Source organism: Perissodus microlepis, chromosome 14, assembly GCF_051167445.1.
Source record: "Perissodus microlepis isolate ML-2025 ecotype Zambia chromosome 14, ASM5116744v1, whole genome shotgun sequence".
Taxonomy (NCBI): domain Eukaryota; kingdom Metazoa; phylum Chordata; class Actinopteri; order Cichliformes; family Cichlidae; genus Perissodus; species Perissodus microlepis.
The window spans coordinates 7,927,572-7,947,143 of record NC_140474.1 but is presented as its reverse complement, the minus strand read 5'-3'; the positions used below and the strand labels follow the sequence as shown (position 1 = coordinate 7,947,143).

Genomic DNA, 19,572 nt, shown 5'->3' with positions numbered 1-19,572 from the left:
CAGCACACAAGCAACTAGTAGGGGTTTGTAGTAGGGGTTTGTATTGTCTCCACACACTCCTGAAATCGCTGGATTCACTCTGATTTTAAATCTTTTATTAAATGAAACTTGCCTTGAGGGGGTGTCTGAGTGAAATCAAAATTATATGCTAGTAGTACTAATAATAATTCGAATAAAGTTTTCTGATTTCCTTTTAAAATAGAAGATTTCAACACAAATGAGCAGTCCTGATGCCAGATGCCACTTCTGTTGAGCTTAAGAGAGGTTTTCATTATATAAATTTATTTTTGGGACGGGGGTAAAAAAAAAAGTTGTGTCAAGTTGTGTCACGCAGCTGTGTTAAATAACTCACTGAAATGTGGACTTGCTGAATTCCAATAAATTATATATGAATGATTTGAGTATATTATAGCAACTTAAGTAAATGAGCTTATTTTTATGGATTAGTCTTGCATTGAACCAATTGAAAACAGTTACATTTGAGGAAATGGATGGATGGATGGATGAAAAGAGCAAACTAAAATTAAGTAAGACAGTTGCATGGAGCACAAAACTCTTTATTTCCTTGGATCTGTACTCCACACTGTTCTCAGTTTAGTTACGGTTCCCCCGCTGCTCTGCACAAAGAGCAACCCACCTAGTTCTCTACAGATTCAGTCACACACTCTGCACTGCTCTGCCTCAGTATCCCATCACCACCCTGTTCAGTCCTACAGTAATTAATGGTCTTATATCGAACCACAGTCCCCTGTTTCATAACCAAAACCAACAACATTTTAAGGGAAAAAATATGCACCTCAGATTTTTGAGCTAGAGCATCTCACTGAAATAAGACACTAGTCCATACTTCTTCTTTGAGCCAACAATAAGGTGTATTACTGCCAAGTACTAGTAATAGTACCACCCTCCAAAATGCTATCTGCAGTATGGGGAGTTCCCATCCTAGAAAGCAGCACTAATATACACACCCAAATACTACACATTTTATTTTTAGGTTCTGTTTACAATTTTTCTCTCCTTTAAAATAACCCAGAAGTGCTTCTGTGCCACCACTAACAACCCCTTGCAACAGAATACCTAAACTTAGCTCCCGCACACCCCTGTTTATATATTTTACTTTTAGGATTTCTCTACCTCTCCTATATCCATTACTTTTTAGTAACACATGCTCCATGCTTTTTTCCCTTTCTATATGGTATACATGGTCCGATACTCTCTTTTCACGGGTAGTTGAATTTAATCACGTATGACCTGTTCTTAATCTATAAAATATGACTTCTTCCATTCTGTATATTTAATCACAGTACATGTAAATACCCATTTAACAGATCTGTGACCTTACACAGTGTATGGGCTCCGATCAAATACGGCAGCGTGAAATCGCTGTGACATCACGTGAACTATGAACAGAATGGACTTTCCTCTCAATTGTTGAATTGACTCAATAAAAAGCCATTAAGTTGACTTGCCAGAACACAGTATTTTGCTGAAATAACACAACTGACTCAATTATAAAAACAAACAAACAAAAAAAACAACCTTATTTGTGCAGTATCCAATTAAAGAGGATTCTTTTAAACCAACAACAGCGAGATTTCATTTGTTTTTGAGTGTAGTGTACAGGAAATTTCATTAAAACAGAATGGACTTAATGAGCATTTAAAGTTCATTTTTTAAAGAAGAGGAATATTCTGATCTTATAATTATCCAAAATACTAAAGCATTTTTTCCCCCAGTTTTTCTTCCCTTTCCTATGATCTTTATCACAACAACACACTTTAGAGGCTGCTCCACAAACTAGTGATTTGAGGTAGCATGCAAAAATAAGGCCTGAATATGAGCGGTGGTCGTGTTTTTTAAGTCTTTTCTTTTTTTATTCTGATTATAACACGAGTCAGTGATCAGCATTTATACCTTCAAAGCACATAATCTGCTGAGCTGATCATGCGTTTAGCTTGGGTAAGTGCAGCATTTATTGATGGTGAGTTGGCAGATAAAATGTGGTCAGTCTGTTATCTAGATTCACTCTGCTCCTGCATTCTTATGATGTTTTTGCTACCGAGATGTTCTTTTTGGTCTGCTTTAGATGTTGTTACTGACATCCACTGATGATCCATACATTCATTATAAAAACTGTGAAACAAAACTCACACAGTATTCTCCAACTCCTCGGTGACAATGATTTTGTTCCCTTGCTACCTGGTTTTAGATGAATGTTGAAGGGTTCAAGACTGAAGAAACCTTGAACTGTTGAAAGATTGAGGTTAAGAGCTCCAGGGCTATACTCAGTTACTGAATCTTTGAACATAGCATGACTGAGTGTGAGGGACAGGTGTTCCTTGTAGAAACGTCACAGCCCAAAAGGCTGAGGAGCTTTGAAAAGCAAATCTCTCACAGTTTTGAACTTGAGCGGGGAGTACATCAACCTGTCCCCTGTATCCACGCATTTAAAGGCCTTTTGTTCGCTTCTATTCACTGTCATTATTCTTGTGCCCAAGCCACAATTCCATTGCATAAAGAAGCACCTACACTTGAGGGTGATTGTAAAATGTATGTGTTACAGAGACGCAGCCCTAACAATAGTCCACTTTCTTTTGTTAAATCCAGTGCTGTTTTTTTTTTTTCGGGGGGGGGGTGTTGTTTTTTAATTTGACCTACGTAAAGTAAAATCCAGGATTTGGTGAAGTGAGAAGATGAAAAAAATCTAAATGAAATAATTTGAAACGTTACAGAGAATAAGGAAGCACATTACAAATGTACGCTCTGCCTAGAGATAGCTGCCAATGGCCACACACCCCTGAATCATATGAGAAAGTGTCTTTGATGCACACTCCACATTTAAGATGTGTTTTAACTTTGAACTGAAAAAAATTGGAGCCCGTGGGGTGAAGTGACATCAGCCTTTCATTTGGACACGTTTTTTCTGTATTACACGGCTGGACTCATAGTGCTTGCTTACAACATTACGGGAGTATTTTTTTGTTTGTTTGATAGGTTTGTATCATGAATGTGGGAGAAAGTATCATATTTACCCACACACATATGTGCAAGTCAAAGACACATTTTGGAGGCAGAAAAAACAGTCTATCTGATTGTATATATTATATTATATACAAAAAAAATATTATTTCTTTTTTTAAAAATATAGACAGTGATCTTGTTTACATCTTGTTTGTTTTTATTCATGCTATTTAGCTGTTGTTGTGGGATGAAAATAATTGTTCTATGGGAAAACTTCTCATATGTGTAAGAAAACACTTTAAGAGTGGGTTCTTATTGGCTAATAAAAAAAGAATTAAGATAGAAAAAGTAAGGCTATGATAAACTATTGATACAGACTGTGATTGTTTCTCTCTAACAGATATCTTTTTTGCTCAGCAATGAAACCAGTGACATATTTATAGAATATTATTTTTCAAATACCCTTAGGAACAATTACACTGTCCTATTGTAGTTTATTAGATGTATCGGTTTTCCTGCAGACACAACAGAATCGTTGTCAAACAATGGTATTTTGAGGCATCATTGACTTTTGGCATCTGTGATAGAGGCTGTGATCCTTTGCTGTAGAGGAGAGTTTTTGCTGCAATTTGACTGCAACCACATCGAGCACAACATGGAAGCTTGTTCTGAAATGGTCACGGGCATCGCAGCGGCAGAATATCAGGCGAAATGATGCTTCAAAGAAATCACTAGTGGTTTCCTAGCTCACAGCAGCCACCACCCCCAGTATTTCTTATGAACTTATTTATTTGTTTACTTTTTTGGCAGAGTTTCTCCTCAGATCATGGATTAGTAGAGATATTTGCTGGCTCATTTGCAGGCTAATTTGGTGGGTTTTATAGGCCCTTGTGGACAGTTTTGAGCTGTTATCTGTGGGGTTGCTTATCCACTCCCTGCCAGTGCCTCTGACAGTCTAAACCAACATCACATCAGGGCCCACCACTGAGACTCAGGGGCCTCAAAGCACGACATGGAGGAGGATGAGCCCTCCTCTTTGGAGGATTATCCAAACCTAGTGTTACAATTTCTGTCCCTCTTTTAGCAATATCCATTTAATGTAGAGTCCTATTTTATATGCTTGTGTTATTTTCAGAGAACAGTCATTCTTAAAATGGAATATAAGCTGCAATGCACTGATTCAATATTCTGAATCTTTTTACGTGCATGAGTAATAGTTACTATCCAGATTCAAGGATCCTGTATTAAATACAGTTTCTTACTCAATGCTATCATATAAATATGTAACATACCATTAAAACAAAACATCTACAAATCTCTTGTATCTGATGCTTTTTATGTTTTTCTTTTCTAGAAGCCTTGCAGTAAAATTTCAGATAGCTCTGAATGATCGGTTATCGTTGCGAAAGCAATTAGGGGTTGTTGTTGAGGTTGAGGAAGCAGAGATCATAATGTGCTGTTGCCCCAGTCTCAGATAAAAAAAAAATAATTAAATGTTCATGCTGAGAATTTTCTCATTAGCAGTCACCTCTGATATTTATGGTCTCTGACAAAACTTCAGCTATGGAACTTTTAGTCCTACTTGATCTAACATTTATCAGTAAACACCAGCTATGGAAATTGAATATGTAAATATGTTTCTGTCACTTCATCATCCAAAGGTAGAAAACACTTTCTTATATTTAAGATGCAAAATCAAATGCTTTTTTTTATTGAACTCTCATGCATATTTCATCGTATATGTATAAAAGTACACAAGAAAAGAGCCGAAAGAGTTTCAGTGGATGCGGATGAAACGTGTCTATTTAATTTTATGTTTCTTTTAAAAGTCTTAGCCTGGAATGATGTGAGTTCAGATGGTCCTTTGTGAGTAGAATTAGTTGTCAATACAGAGCGATTCAAAATAAGATTAGCATGCTTAAATATAAGATTATTTTCACACACATAAAGACTCATTGCGCTGGACAGCTCATGTTCTTCCTGGATTATTTATCTCTCATTGAAAATAGCTTGGCACAGTGAAAATTTCACAGCCTGTGAATTTTGAAGAAAATAGTTTGGGATATAAGCTTTACAGTTTTTTTTTCTTCTGCCTTCAGAGGTTTCCCAAAAGTACTGCTGTCACACTGGAAACACCAGTCTTATCACAACTGTATGAATTGCCAGCTTCTGCAGTAGGTCGCACCAGAGCTGCAGTCTATCTGTCTGTCTTGCAGTGTGTGAATTACCAAATTCTGGCATAGATGCACTTTTAGAGGATTTAAACTGGTTTCTTACTAGCTAAGCTCTGTCTGTTGTTTACAGTAGGTTGGAAGTGTAACGCCTTTACCATTTTGTTCCGTGTAAGTGTAGTTCAGACGCATTTTCCCATTTAGCTTAGGTATGGATGGCAACCTGAGGCAGTATGTTTTCAAAATGTCAAGTTGAACAACTTAATCAGGTACTAGAAAATAAATTGACTTCTGTCAGTCAGCTGCCTGATAAACAGCCACTATAAAAATTTATACACTACACTAGTTATGTGACTCTATAGCATACAACAGTTGCATGGCTGCGATAATATTACGTTCGCTTTTGCAAAAGTGAAGTGGAAAAGCGAGGACAAAAAAGAATATTTTGATTTTCCTAACATTGTTATAATGTTAAGTCGAGCTTTAAGTCTTGTGTGCCCCTTTTGTCATTTGCTAAAAGACAGTGAGAGGCAGGAAAAGATTTTCTATAAGTTTGTTGTGGTGAGCTCAGCCTGCTTTGTTGGGGTCTGCTTGGGGAACTGCGTCGGAGCTGGTGACACTAACAGATGGATAATCTGATCAAGAAAGCTGGCTCTGTGATTGGCTACAAATTGGACATATTTGAAGATTTGTGGTCGAGAGGAGGTCACTGAAAAAAATAAATACCAATTTATAATACTGACCACACTGTTCACCGTTTACTGGACTGGCAACGGCGGACTTTCTTTGACAGACTGTTTCAGCTCTACTGCCACAATTCAGTTAAACATTTATTGACATTTTAAATTTTTTTTGCTTCTACTTTTTCTTTTTCTTAGTGCTGTTGATTTTATTATTATTAAATTATATTAACTGCTGTAGCAAAAATATTCCCTAATCTCGGATAAATAAAGCTTTATTGTACCTTTTCTTATCACATAGTAGACTTCTAGACGTTCTGCTTTCTTCACACTGTACACATCCAAGAAAAGTATAGAAGTAAGATAGAACCGTAAATGTCTCATTTTATTCTAGAAAGTGACAGCTTCATGAATAATAATACAACCTGTAACAGCCAGAATGCAGTAAACAAAGGACTGAAAAAAGGTTAGGCTTATGGCTCATATTTATCCATTAAATATTTATTGGACTCCATTCTTATCCTGCGGTTTAGCTCAGAACATCCTTTATGTAACAGAATGTATGTTTAATATGAAGTAAAATGTCTCAAGGTAACATTACTGAGGTAACATTATACTAGGGCTGGGCAATTAATCCAGTTTCATTTTCAATTAGGATTTTATCTTCCAACAATTATGAGAACAAGATAACTGGGATAAAGCAATTATTGTTTTTACTGTATGTTCATTCTTCCTAAGTGTTTCACCCGTTTCTAAAAAGCAAACAAAAAAAACTAATAAAAAAACAAAAACAAAGCTGAGACGTTAAAGTCATAAAATGCTTCCATTAATGAACCTTTGGAAGGTTCATTAATGGCTGCTTACAGCTGCCTGACTGTTGTTGGCTTGCTGCAAGTCCACTGCTGGCTGGGCCTGGACCACATCCCCCATTGCAGGAATTCTACTGTAGAGGCTGTTGGATGGTTGTGGGCCACCAGGGACCCTTCCGAGATTGGCTCTACCGTCGACCAGTTTGTGCTTCCATCCCCCTCCTTTTCTCCAGTTTTTCATTATTAATTAATTCATTTTTTCCCAGTGTTTTGCTTGAGGCAATCCCTTATAAAAAGGCCCATTTTTTAAAGTTCATGACGTCCACTGCACTTATTTAACATTTGTCTGTAATTGGTAGTTATTCACCATAATTGTTGGTAAACAAACTGTTCAATGTTGTCTTATTTTAATTCTTAAATGATTCTTTTTAACCCTTACAAATGTGTCAAAACGTAAAACGAAAAATTGTACACAAAGGACTCAATGTTCAACAATAGAATATATAAAATATTGGAAATTCTTATAATTTTTTGCTACTAGATTGACAAATTATTTAAAAATAATCATGATGTTTGTGCTGTTGTCCAAGTCCACTTACTTTTCATCACCTTTGAAGAAATTTGCATTAAAAGTAGTTTTCCTTGCTGTGAACAATTGTTCCTTAGAAAAGGTGTTTTCTGTCTGCACAAAATATTCTTGCAACTGACATTCAACCAAGTATTGTTAACTACATACTTGGATGAATTATAAGAAGTACTTAGATGGTTGGAATACACTTATATAAGTTCGAAATTGTTTTCAAATTCAAAATACATTTATGCCCACATTGCTTTACTCTTTGTTTAACTTCTTGTGGTATAAACTAATCTTACTGACCATGTTGCTGACTCTTAGTGGCTTAACTTTTATCATGCTATGAATTATATAAGCACTTACAAACATAAGCCGCTTGACAGCATGTATTTTAGATAGCCTTTTGAACTGTCTTGCACTCAGTGGGAGCTGAACACACACACAAATCAATTCTTCAACACTGACAAAGTGTCTGAAATGAAAAACAGTGGGCTTTTATGTAAGCTATCTGGAGAGCATGATGAGAGGAGGATATCAGTTTTAACAGAGGTGTACTCTCTTTCATGAAAGCCTGCGTGTTACTCCGATGGCTATATACAACATCTGGTGGAATCATGTAAAATGTGTCCCTCTCAGTAAAGAATTTTACTGTATTATACAGTTTGGATTCCAGAAGAAAATTTGGAAGATGTAAAGGTTTTCAGTTTTTTGAGGCCGTGTTTAAGCTCTTTATTGTCTTTTATTAGGAATGTAGCTTTTTCTTAAGGGTATACTTTAGAATTTTATTAGGCAAGCCCTAGAATGCACTGAGGAATGGCAGGATGGGGATGGTGTTATCTTTGTTCAGCAAGGCCCGAGGCAAGCCACATGTAGCCCTAATGAGTCGCTTACAATTTCAGGCTCTGCTTGCTCTCAAACACCAAAAGTAAACTTTTGTCTTTTTCCCCCCTCACTATTCGGGGACCTTAAGAGGATTGTGGGATCATTATTTATTCATCCCATTGTGTTTATTCACCAGCCTCTTTGTGCGATGGAAGAGGGAATGGAGCAGCCTGTGCAGACGAAGTAAAAGCTGATAATTATCCACTATTAGTATTGTTTTTTCAGCCATGGTTTAAGTCGGCTCAGTTGATGATCGAGCTATGATAGAGGCCGCGAAACATCCATTTAAAGCAGATTACCATGTGCACAACTTTGAAGTTTGGAATCCTCTGCTGAGGATTCTCCAAATGGGCGTGATGCGTTTATAAGCCTGTTTTTACTGCACTTTTTCTGTGCAGTTAGAGAAGATGTCTTGTCACAGTGTCACTTGCGAACAGTTGTGTCGACCAGGAGATCCTTAAAAACAGCCATCACAGGCCTGCAGGATGTCGTTAACAGTGAGAGGTGAGGAGATTGGAACCTTTACTTTTCATCCTAGAATAAAGAAAACCCTGGGGATTCTTAAATGGGGCTGTATGGAGGGATTTAGCAATGTCAGACTGCCTCAGAAGTAGCACTGATTCAAAAGACCAGCAAAGTAAATTGTAAAAAAAAAAGGGGGGGAAATGGGATTGGGCCTAAAGACCAAGGAGTCTTGAAAACGTTTGCTCAGTTAAAAAACACAACAACAAAAAACGGTGCATCTGCTTAGCTGTCTCAGCATGTTCAGTTGGCCTGCACACTGTGTTCTCCGTTTATTCTAGGTGTCAAAACATTTCTTAAGGGTAACACAAAAAAGGTTGAAGCTTGCCGTTCAGCGGGATTTAGGGTTTCTCTTCGAACAGATTTCAGTTGATTTCAGTTTTAAATACCGAGTCTGATTAATTTCTCTGTTTGTCACAGAAAAGTAAGAACAGATGGTGTCTTTCAGCTGGATAGCGGGGCACACAAGTTTTCTTCTTTTCCTTCCAGCACAGAAAAATAGAGTGGACTGGATGCAAGAGAGTGGCAGCAGCCAAGCAGGGATGTGGGTAGAGGATGACTGGGGAGAGAGTCTGTGGTTCTAACCCAGAGAGGAAATGCCATCTCTAATCTAAGACACTCTGGCCTCCTGTTCATCTTCCTAGGTGATACCCTGGAATGCATCTGTATTTTCTGCTGTCTGTTAATGCTGCTGATTTTTTTTTTTTATCTTAGTTAGAGATTCTCCTCCTTCCCCATGCGGATGAATAGATTAAAACTGCCTAAGATGTTAAATTAGTCTTAGGCCCATTGCCTGTGAATATACTAATGAAAATTACCCATTTGATCTAAATCACTAACTATTTCTAGCATTTTACTGCTATTACTACAATATTTGCATTAATGATTGATGATGAGATTTTTTTCTCTTGTTTTCTGGATTTATTCTTTTCATCCATTTATAATTCAGCATTTGTCTTTTTAAGAGCATACAGTTGTTGTAAGTAATGGATGCTTTGCTTAAAGTGCTGATAGAAGTGTAGTGGGAAAGTCTTAAATGGAATTGTTTCTTCTGTGGGCATACTGTTTTATTACAAGACAGTATAATTTCCATTTTCTCAGTAATGGTTAGCCCCGTCTATAAAGAAAAAAGACATTTATGTGTTTTTACAGTTTATTTTCAATCATACATTTGGTTCACTCTCGTTATTATGATATTGATTCCTCACAGGTAAATGGCACCATCAGAGAGATATTTATCAATTTTTCAATGCTGGTTCATAAAAGCTTGTTTCCCACTTCCTCTGCAAGCGAGGCTATGGTTCTATTGTGGAGTTGGGGTAAGGAGGAGGACTTGATGTCACATAGAATTGCACCAAATCAATGAGCAAAGTCTTGTTGTCACACAGCAGACATGTTTTGTGTAATCTTGAGTATTGTAAATTAGCTTGATGATCTTTGTAGTATCACAGTTAAAAAAATATACCACATATGTTTACAATACGGTTTATCACTTGTTTTTGGTGAGTTACTTTTATGACTCTGTCCCCTTAAGCTGCAAATTTGCTTTTGTTTACATTTCTTTTCGTTCTCTTTTTTTCTTTTCCTAAAGTGAGATCACTTTTCAAGTGTTAATTTTATCAAAAGGCTAGTTGTTGCTTGCAGCAGTATCATAGAACACAATTATGTCAATTTGGGAATTCTAATAATAATGCACAAGAGAAAATTAAGCTGCCTTGTTGGCCGTATTGCCTGTAGAACTGCGATTAGTTAAATTACCAGAGCACACATACAACCCCCATGAGTATTCAAGATACATCTTGTAGTCTTGTAATCTAATCCTGATAACTTTTTACATGCCTTATTACAAAATCTGTTGTTTCCATTGATCTTATCCTCACAAATATTTGTCAGAAGAAAATGTAAAATGTTTATATTCAGCAAAAATTACGGATAATATGGTCATTAAAAGATTATATACATTTTTGGAAATACAAAAATGAGAAAATAAATTTTTGTAACTGCGTTGGTTTTTAAACATTGCTTTTTGTTGATCTTTTGTAACATTTCCACCTGCTTTTGCTTGTATTTTTACTAAGCAATATCAACAATTAACATGGTCTATGATACATTTTGAGGATATGCAAATTAAAGGTTTACAGGACAAAATGCAATTTAATATAAAAGAAATGTGGTTAGTAATAAATAAAGTGACAGTGTGTTGCAGAGGTTCATCATGCTACAGTGCAGAGACCACTACAGGATTTTACATTATTTAGTCACAAAGATGCTGAATCTCTGAGATTGTCAGTGACACAATTGCAATATTAACGCCACATTTTCATATTCTCGAAATTCATTATAAAGTAAAATATGTGATATAGTTCATGAGAATACATTTGATAACACCCAAGTAGAAAAAAAGAATCAGACTTCCTTATTAATGGAGTCGTCTCTTTATCAGTCTTTTTAAAGACCTTGCGTCACACAACATTCCCCGGACAACTTAATCCTAAATGGTTAACACAGTAAATATGGCCACTCGGGCTTTAAGCAACAAGACGTTATGAGGGGGGAAAAACTTGGAAAGCTGAAAAGGGAATTGCAGATGCTCAGGTAATTTAAAGGCTATTAACTATCCAATTAAAGCACCTTGGTGGCCAAAGCACCTTGTAGGCAAATAAAATTCAATTAATAGACCATTATTTGTATTTGGTTTGGCATAATAGGCTTATTTATAAAGCCAGCTGTTTTCCTTTGAAGAGAATATATCCTTAATGCTTCTCAGCAAACTCACAACAGTCACTGTTGTATTAATTTGTTTTGATAGCTTAGTTTGAAAAGCACGAACACTTGTGGGTCATTTTTTTTCAAGAAGTAAAGCTTTAATACTGCTGAAGTACCTTTATTTTTACCCACTCTTGCGTAGCAGAGACACTGGCAAAGACACTAGATTTTTGCTCCATAAAGTGTAAGTAAAGATTTCGTATAGTAGACACGGAAGTAGATGCTTGCTTCTGATTTTGGAAGATTTAATCAAGACTATCGGTGGTGGTGTGCATAATCACATTTCACCGTGTGCCATTCAAATTAGACACTGCAGAAGCAACGCATACCTGCAGCCTTCAGATGGGTCCAAAGACAGCTAATCAAGAGAAAAGGAGGACCTTCATAAGCAAAATCTGGCACATAATAATCAAATCAAAATAAATAACAAAACTCTGTGCATAGATGACTGATGATTGGCAACAGTACAATTAAAGTTGAGCACAGCGGCAAACATACGCATTTGTTGGACATAAATTTAGAGGAGAACTTAAAGGTGCTCCTTCACCAAGTAATGATGTAAACAGTACAGAGCCTTTGTGCTGCACCCATTGCATGTTTCTGATTAGGTCCTTACTGTGATTAGTGCAAAAGATGCTGAAAATTGCACTTCACTGACATCACCAACCGCCATCAGCAGATTGGTGCAAAATGCCAAGTAGGTGCAGACAAGGAACAAAACCACTGTGATGTAGAGATGAGCACTTTGCATGTATGTGCACACAGAAAAAATCCATTTTGATTTGACCTCCACGTTTAAACACAGTTGGAACACTTACAGCAGCAGGGAAAATCAGAATATTCACGATCAGGCCCTCTGATGATGGCTGAGGATAAAATTCAGCAGCCGAAAATATGACAAAAGCTTTATTCATGGCATAACATCTTGGAGTGAATCCTACTCCACCTACACTGAATGACAAAATTGGTGCCAGGAGCAAATTACATAACATTTTACTGATCTGCCAATGACAACCTGCCAACTTTTCACATACTCCTGTTCAAATGCTACCACACAACCGTCCAAGCCAATTTGTTGACACATAATATTACTTGTTTGTTCTTTTTTGTCTATTTGTCTATTTTTTTTTTGCTTTTTGGACCTTTTTTGGGTTTTGGGCGGGGTTGCCATATTATCATTGTACAATGCTGTGATTAAATTAAATTACGATTAGCATTACAATAAATGATTCTGCCTTTACTACAGTCTTATATGCCCGCCATTGTTCAACACAATGTGCATTTTACAAAGAGAATAGCTATGTGATGATGACACTCAGTCTCCTCTGAGACTCTGAGTCATACTTCTGTGTCCTATATGCTTAGTGCCCTTAGCTGCAGTTTTTAAGTAAACATAATTCAGACGAGTGACTCCATTCATCATGGAGTCACTCGTCTGCTCCAGCCTTCCTCTGTGTGGTGGCTGTATTTAACAAAAGCAGTCATAGACCTGGTTTATCATGTTGCGTAGCTGAAGAATGGCACATTTTATCTCCATGAATATGTCTTATTTTCTATGTATAACTTCCGACTTTTATATCAGTCGGTGGTAAAATAAGAAAGATTAGTTAAGTTTGGAGAGAAAACAGGTTTGAATATCAGGACTCTGTTGATTCTTCTTATTCGACTTTCTTTTCACTTGATTACATCCTCCCTCTAAGTTACATTCTTTGTTTACCTGATTTAATTTCCTCTCTCTTAGCATGTGAAGCCTCCTCAAATAAAGGAATTTTTAAACATAAATTTTCTTTTTTTGTTTGTACTGATTCTGCTTCTCATTCATGCACAAATGTAATCATTCTGATTAGTTTCGTAGCTTCTCAAGGCCAGAATGTGCATTACAGTCTGTACACATAACAGTTGCAGTTCTTAAATAAGTTTGGCAATGCCTTTGCTTGTCTGTAGTCACTTCTGAACTCACATAATAATCAGAGGCATAATATACAAACAGATCTGGAGCAGAAAGTGTGGCTACAAATGCTTTTTATGTTGCTGTTGGTTTGAGTGACACAGCACATAGCTGATTATTGCTAAATAATACATGATCAATTTTCCAGCTTTTTATTTCTGTAATTTTAAATTGGTTATCCTGGTGTTTTTTTATAGTGTTTATTTCTGTCTCTCGCTCTCTCACACACACACACACACACACACACACACACACACACACACACACACACACACACACACACACAGTAACACAGAATTTGGATGCCTTACATGTTTGTCACCTTACCCTGTGACACTGTGAATACTGTTTTTTTCACCATTTTGTGACATTTATTACACTACAGCCATTTTCACACATGAACTGTCATGTAGCACATTGAAGGAGATAGTCCGCACTACTGGAAGTAGTCTTATTTATTTATTTGTATTTATTTATTTATTTATGTCTTTTTTGGATGAGGAAGCTTCCTGGATAGAATGTGTGGGAGGCAACACACTCTCTTACTAGCAGCTAATACAGCAGACAATTAGCTGCACTATTTGTACATCAGTGCAATCAGATATCACACGGACTTAGGTAGGTGTATTAGGTAGCTGACAAGTTGAAGACTGGCTAATTTCCCATCTTACTGTTTCAGACATTTACATTCTCCTTTGCACCTCCGGTGTAGAGAAGTTCACGGCTGCAGCACATGTGTTAAAACAGCTTAAAGCTTAATGCAGGGTGAGATGCTATTATAGGGATTTGTGAACCAGTATACGGTAGATTCTGTAACAGTTTCCAACTCTAGAACGATTGAAAAAGGCAGTGTAAAACAGTGTTTAAGAAAGGTAAAGGTGAAAATTGGTAAAAAGAAATTTTGCATAAACTAATTAAATAAAAATAGAAAGTAAGTCAGATAAGCACAGCATCATCTTGACAAAATTCCATTACACAGATCCCAAAGATCTGTGTAATGGAATTTTAACTAGTGCAGCCAGAGCACTAGTGATGAAGCAAATGAAAAATCCTAAAACAGCTAAAAAAAACTTTTCTTGATTTTTTTTTCTATATTTTTTTCTAGTAGTCCCAAACTTGCTTTGCCCATTTGGAAACCCCCTCGTGCTGCACTTGTCAGTTACTGTAAAAAATTTAGATTTAGCCCAGAATAGCGGCAGAGTGCAGATGTGATGTCACCACTCATGGAGCATGGACATGGAGCTCTGCCACTGAAGATGCGAACTTCTTTTTTGTTGATTTGTGAATTTCTTAAACAGTTTAACAATTGAATTCAGTTCAGTTCAATACAGTTTCATTTACATAGCACAAAATCACAACAACAGTCACCTTTTATTGTAAGTTAAAGACCCTACAATATAAGAAAGAAACCTCGATAATCACGCAGCCCCTATGAGCAAGCAGTTGGAGGCAGTGGGAAGACAAAAATCCTTTTTAAGAGGAAGAAACATCTAGTAGAACCAGGTTCAGGGAGGGGCAACAATCTGCTGTGACCAGTTTAAAGTGTAATGAAGGTGAGATCAAAGAGACAGGAGAAAAGGAAAACTGTGAAGAGAGAGAGTGATAATTGCTAATGATTAAGTACAGTAGTGATGTATAAACACACAGAGGTGATTCTACCAAAGAATCTTATGCTCCCATTTGCATGATGTAGCCCATGCCCATTACTAGTCTTTGGTCAGTTTTTGCTTATTTATTTTAAGCTGTAGGATTATAAAAAGAATTGATCGAATTTCTTCATCATACATTTGCATGTTTATACTGCTGCTAGGATCGTGTCTGTAATTCATACACCACATACAGTTTTTTTTTTCTTTGACCTGTAGAACTGTAACATAAAATATAAAATCTTTTAATTATTATTTTTAAAAAGCCTCACAGCGCTTCAGTTTTTATCTTTTTTCTGATTTCAAGTGACTTTTGATAACTCACTGCACAACTTTTATACAATTTCCATTTCATATGAGCGTATTTTTATTCATATGAAACCTATATTCTATATCCACCCATATCCACCAAATGGTGTAGCATTACGCTTGTGTAGTGTTGTTGCTTCCTCTGTTTCAGCCTTACCTGTTGTGTTTGTCAGATTATCATTTTAAATAATTAGCCATTCATTCGATTCTGTTTTCACACTTTATTCCGACACATCTGAGCATTTTTAATAATAGTGTTATTAAAATGAATATAATTTAATGATACTGAAAGTAAAAGGTTTTAGAATTTCTAAATGTTTGTTTACAGAGGAGATTACATGCATTTAATGCAAGAATGTTACATTATTAGTAGGTTCCTTTGGTTTAGAACAACCCAAATCTATTGAAATTCATTTTGTCAGCAGTTATATAGAGAGCACGCACTAAAAGCAACAATGTATTTAGCAGATTTCCTTACCTACAGATTACACTTATTTGCCTGTTCTTGTTATTGGCTTGCTAATGTGTAGATTAAGACCTTAAATGCAGTGGGTGGTCATCTGTTTTAGCAGTTGGGACAAACTAGGCAGTAAAAGGCACTTCCTGAAGCTGTCAGAAGCTACAGCAGTTGGGCATGGTCCAAGGGGTCCTAAGTAAAGGTTCCCTTTTGCTGCTGTAATATAGTGAGCGAAGGCAAAAGCAATCAACTCTGGCAGCCAAAGAAACTTCTCTGGCCATCTCAAGCTGTGGCTTTCTGTCTGCAGAGGCCTTGTGTCTGGCTTCAGGTGGATGTGGTGTGGGTAAGGCAGTATTAATTAAATGCAGTGAGACAGTAGAACCTTTGTGTGCAAGAGTAATGGCTTCTGAACATGACTACCTTGACCTCATTTACGTTATGACTTTGACCATGTTTAGAGGACTTTAATCTTTTCTGGTCTCAGTGATGAATTCTCTCTTAGAGGAAAATGCAGTAATATTCAGTCCAAGACCCTTGTGCAGCTCATCTTTGTATTTTTCGTCAAGCATTTCAATCCTACAGTTGGTCTTAAATAGCGTCAGGTAGTAGCTTGTCAAGTGGTACTTGATTTAGCAGCACAGAGTTGTTTTTTGATACTAATACATGTCTTAGATGAATCCCGTTGAATCAGCCGTGATAATGCTCTTTGCTACAGCTTTTCCTCTCGCCGTTATACATTCCTGCACATTCAATCACAGCAGTGTCTTGGCCATTAACCCACAGCAGGACCACTATGCCTCAGCACCCATTACTGAACCGGCATTAGAGAGTTGAGAAAAAAATGAAGTGTCTGGTGTGAAGTGTGTGTAAAGCACAAACTGTGACTCTCTGAAGCAGTGGACGTTTACTGCTTGTGTAGGGCTGTGGCTGATATGTTAATATCACTAATTGTTTCCTAATTAGATGCGAGTCAGTGAGTCGTGTTTTAATACTCTTCAGGGATCATTACAGACATAGACGAAAATCATCTCTCCTGATAAATGACAATCAGGTCAGCTGGAATTTCAACATCAAGACAGTAGGACTGATGGAAAAATGGGGAGAGCGCCAAACTGATGGCTTTTGTGCGCTGTAGTCATGTTACTTAAGCAGTGTTATTTTCAGCGCACTGCAGAGCTCCATCAAAAGTTAATTACACATTAATAGGAGGTCTTTGTGGAGATTTAACATTCCCTGACAGCATGTGATTGGAGCCAGTAAGGCTTAACAGACAAAACTGTACCATATTCAGATGTAAGAGTTATGGAAATATAACAAGATGACTCATGCTTTAAAGGCAATTGACCTCTCTGACAACTATGCTGTTTTATTTTTTATATTACTGACAAGCAGAAAAGCTAAGATGGACACAGTGTACATACGAAAAAGGAAGGATTGGTTCAGGTTGGATTCATTTCTTGACTGGCAGGGGTTTTATATATTTCCACAGGAGGGGGTATTAACAGTCACCAGAATGAGGGACATATTCATATGCTTGCTGCACAGTGCGCAAATTTGATCTCTAATCACTTATCTCTCAGTGTAACTTTTGTAGTTTGGAGAATGGCAGTTATGTTAGATAAAGGATGTGAAGAGAGGTTGTTTAGAATTTGAGGAGTTTTTAGATTCATAGTAATTTGACAGGTTCCTGATGGGGTACATATTTGCTGTGCTGTAATGTTTCCATACACCCTAACACGTCACCTCTGTTTTCCTCTTTTTATTTTTTTTCCCTTTGCTTTTGGATTTGAGCATTGTAACCTGTAATTATCCCCCCTTTTTTGCATTAAACATCCCAAAAAGGTGTTTTGTTGTTTTTGTTTCTCTAAACCAGTGCCAGGCATTTGCCTTTTCTATTCTATCTCAAAGTCATTTCAGCTGTTTGTATTGTTCTTCCCAGCTGGGATGAGGTGGCGGAGACAAAGGCAGATGTGTCCCTGTTTGTTTTTGAAGTGTCAGAGTTAAGTCTTGCATGTGTGTGTGTGTGTGTGTGTGTGTGTGTGTGTGTGTTCTGCTTCTGTGTGATGTTGCCTGTGTTTGGGTGTGTTTCATTTCCCCCCCATGTGTTGTCTCTGTTTGTGGTCCACAGGTCCTCCGCTGCATTGTTCATCCGCCTCCTCCTCCCCTGTTGAGCAGCTCCATTACCCTCCCCCTTCCATTGCAGCCAATGAGAGCCAGGGAGGGTTGCTAGGTAACTGTGCGGCTCAGCCAGCCCAGGACTCTGACTCTGAGGATGAGTTTGGCCCCAATTCATTCTTAGTTAAAACTGGCTCAGGGAACCTGTATGCTCCTGCTACCGCTACTGCTGATGGTGAGTTGGTTTTCAAACTTACTGCTTGTGGAGGTTAGCCTTCCCCTGCTCCTGGATATGTTGTGTTATAGGTCATGTGGATGGCTATAGGCAAGAAAATGTCCCTTTTTTCTGAGCACCATGAGAGAGAGTAGAAACTTTTGAGTCGATATGTAGCCTCAGGAAATGCACAGCACTCTCTGAAGCAAGGTCTGCAAAGTTCAGAGCCTCACACAAAGAGATGGACGATTTTGGTTCAGCAGGAGATATTTGTCACAGATATTTCTCTTCAATTTCAATGTTTGATGGTGAGAGTATCCATCTAAAAATCCCTCAAAAGCAGCTGCATGCAACCTCCACACCTCAGACAAGAAATACAAAAAAGACAGTACTGAGACAGTACTGAAGTACTGAAATGTAGTCCTTGCCGTATCCTAATAGAACTCTGAAGTCTGAGTGGTCTGAAGTTATGTTAAAACAGTTTTAAAATAAACACTGTCATTTTTTTTTATTTAAATAGCATAGCAAACATGGTTTTTGAGCTAGATTGAGTCTAAAGAGTCCCAACATGATTTCTTATTAATAAATGTCAGCTAATTATTCCTCATGAAACGCAACGTCTCCTGCTGTTAACTTAACACTCACTCAGACTGACAGACTCACATGGTGTTAGGAGATGACAAAAATGTAGTGTAAAATATTTACAGTATGTTTATCAAGCAAGCAGTCAGACTATGTTATTCACTCTATCAATAGTTAACTTTCAGTTATAATGATATATCTTTTTTATTTGCATGAGTTGTGTGTGCAGGTAAATGTAATTTGGCTGGTCGAGAGGCTGAAATTATGGTCATATATTATTTGTTTGTTGCTGCATTGTACTATTGTGGTTGCTACAAATTCAGAGACTTTTGCATATTCACTGGTTGCTTAGACCTTCATTTTCAGTATAAAAAGTTATTTCTTTGTGTCTATGAAACATTATGAAACTTATCACTCACATCTGCATGCTAAATAAGATGCTTTAGAGTTGTTTTAATGTTGATGTCTTTCAGCTACTGTACATCTTTTACTGGTGGAGTAAACCCAAAGGAAAATTCAAAAAATCGAAATATCTGATCATTCTTACAAATCAAATACTAAAGGGTTAACTCACAGAGCTCCAAACTACCCCAGCTGCCTGTTTAGAAAGCCCGGAGAAGGAGCTATTAATCCCATCGCAAATCTCAACACTAATTCCTCAGTAGCAACATGCTGGTCACCCAACAGTGACATGACTGTGCTGAAGGGGACATGGGTGGGGGGAATGGCCTTTAAAGCAGCAGATTTGTCTCATAACAATGACACTGATTTGCATAGGTACATCGTTTAGGTTGGCCTCTGGCTGTCAGTAAGGGGTTGGAGACTACCGATGAGGAATGTCCCCCACCAGTAGCTTTGGTCATCTCAGGTTTTGTAGGACTGATTGTTAAATTGCAAAGTAGAGCAAGTTTCTATGTGCCTTTCATATACAATTTC

The 19,572-nt window shown here is 37.3% G+C and overlaps 1 protein-coding gene across 12 annotated transcripts in view; it reads left to right on the top strand.

The window, feature by feature from the left end:
* Positions 1–19,572, top strand: part of tenm4 (teneurin transmembrane protein 4) — a 146,138-nt gene that overhangs the window by 38,774 nt on the left and 87,792 nt on the right. For 10 of the 12 annotated variants that reach the window (XM_084951135.1, XM_084951133.1, XM_084951132.1 and 7 more), the window contains exon 4: positions 17,854–18,075. The exons of the other annotated variants lie outside the window; for them this stretch is intronic. In XM_084951135.1, coding sequence (XP_084807261.1) covers positions 17,854–18,075 — 222 coding nt within the window. The remainder of the gene's footprint in view (positions 1–17,853; positions 18,076–19,572) is intronic. 12 annotated transcript variants of the gene reach the window in all.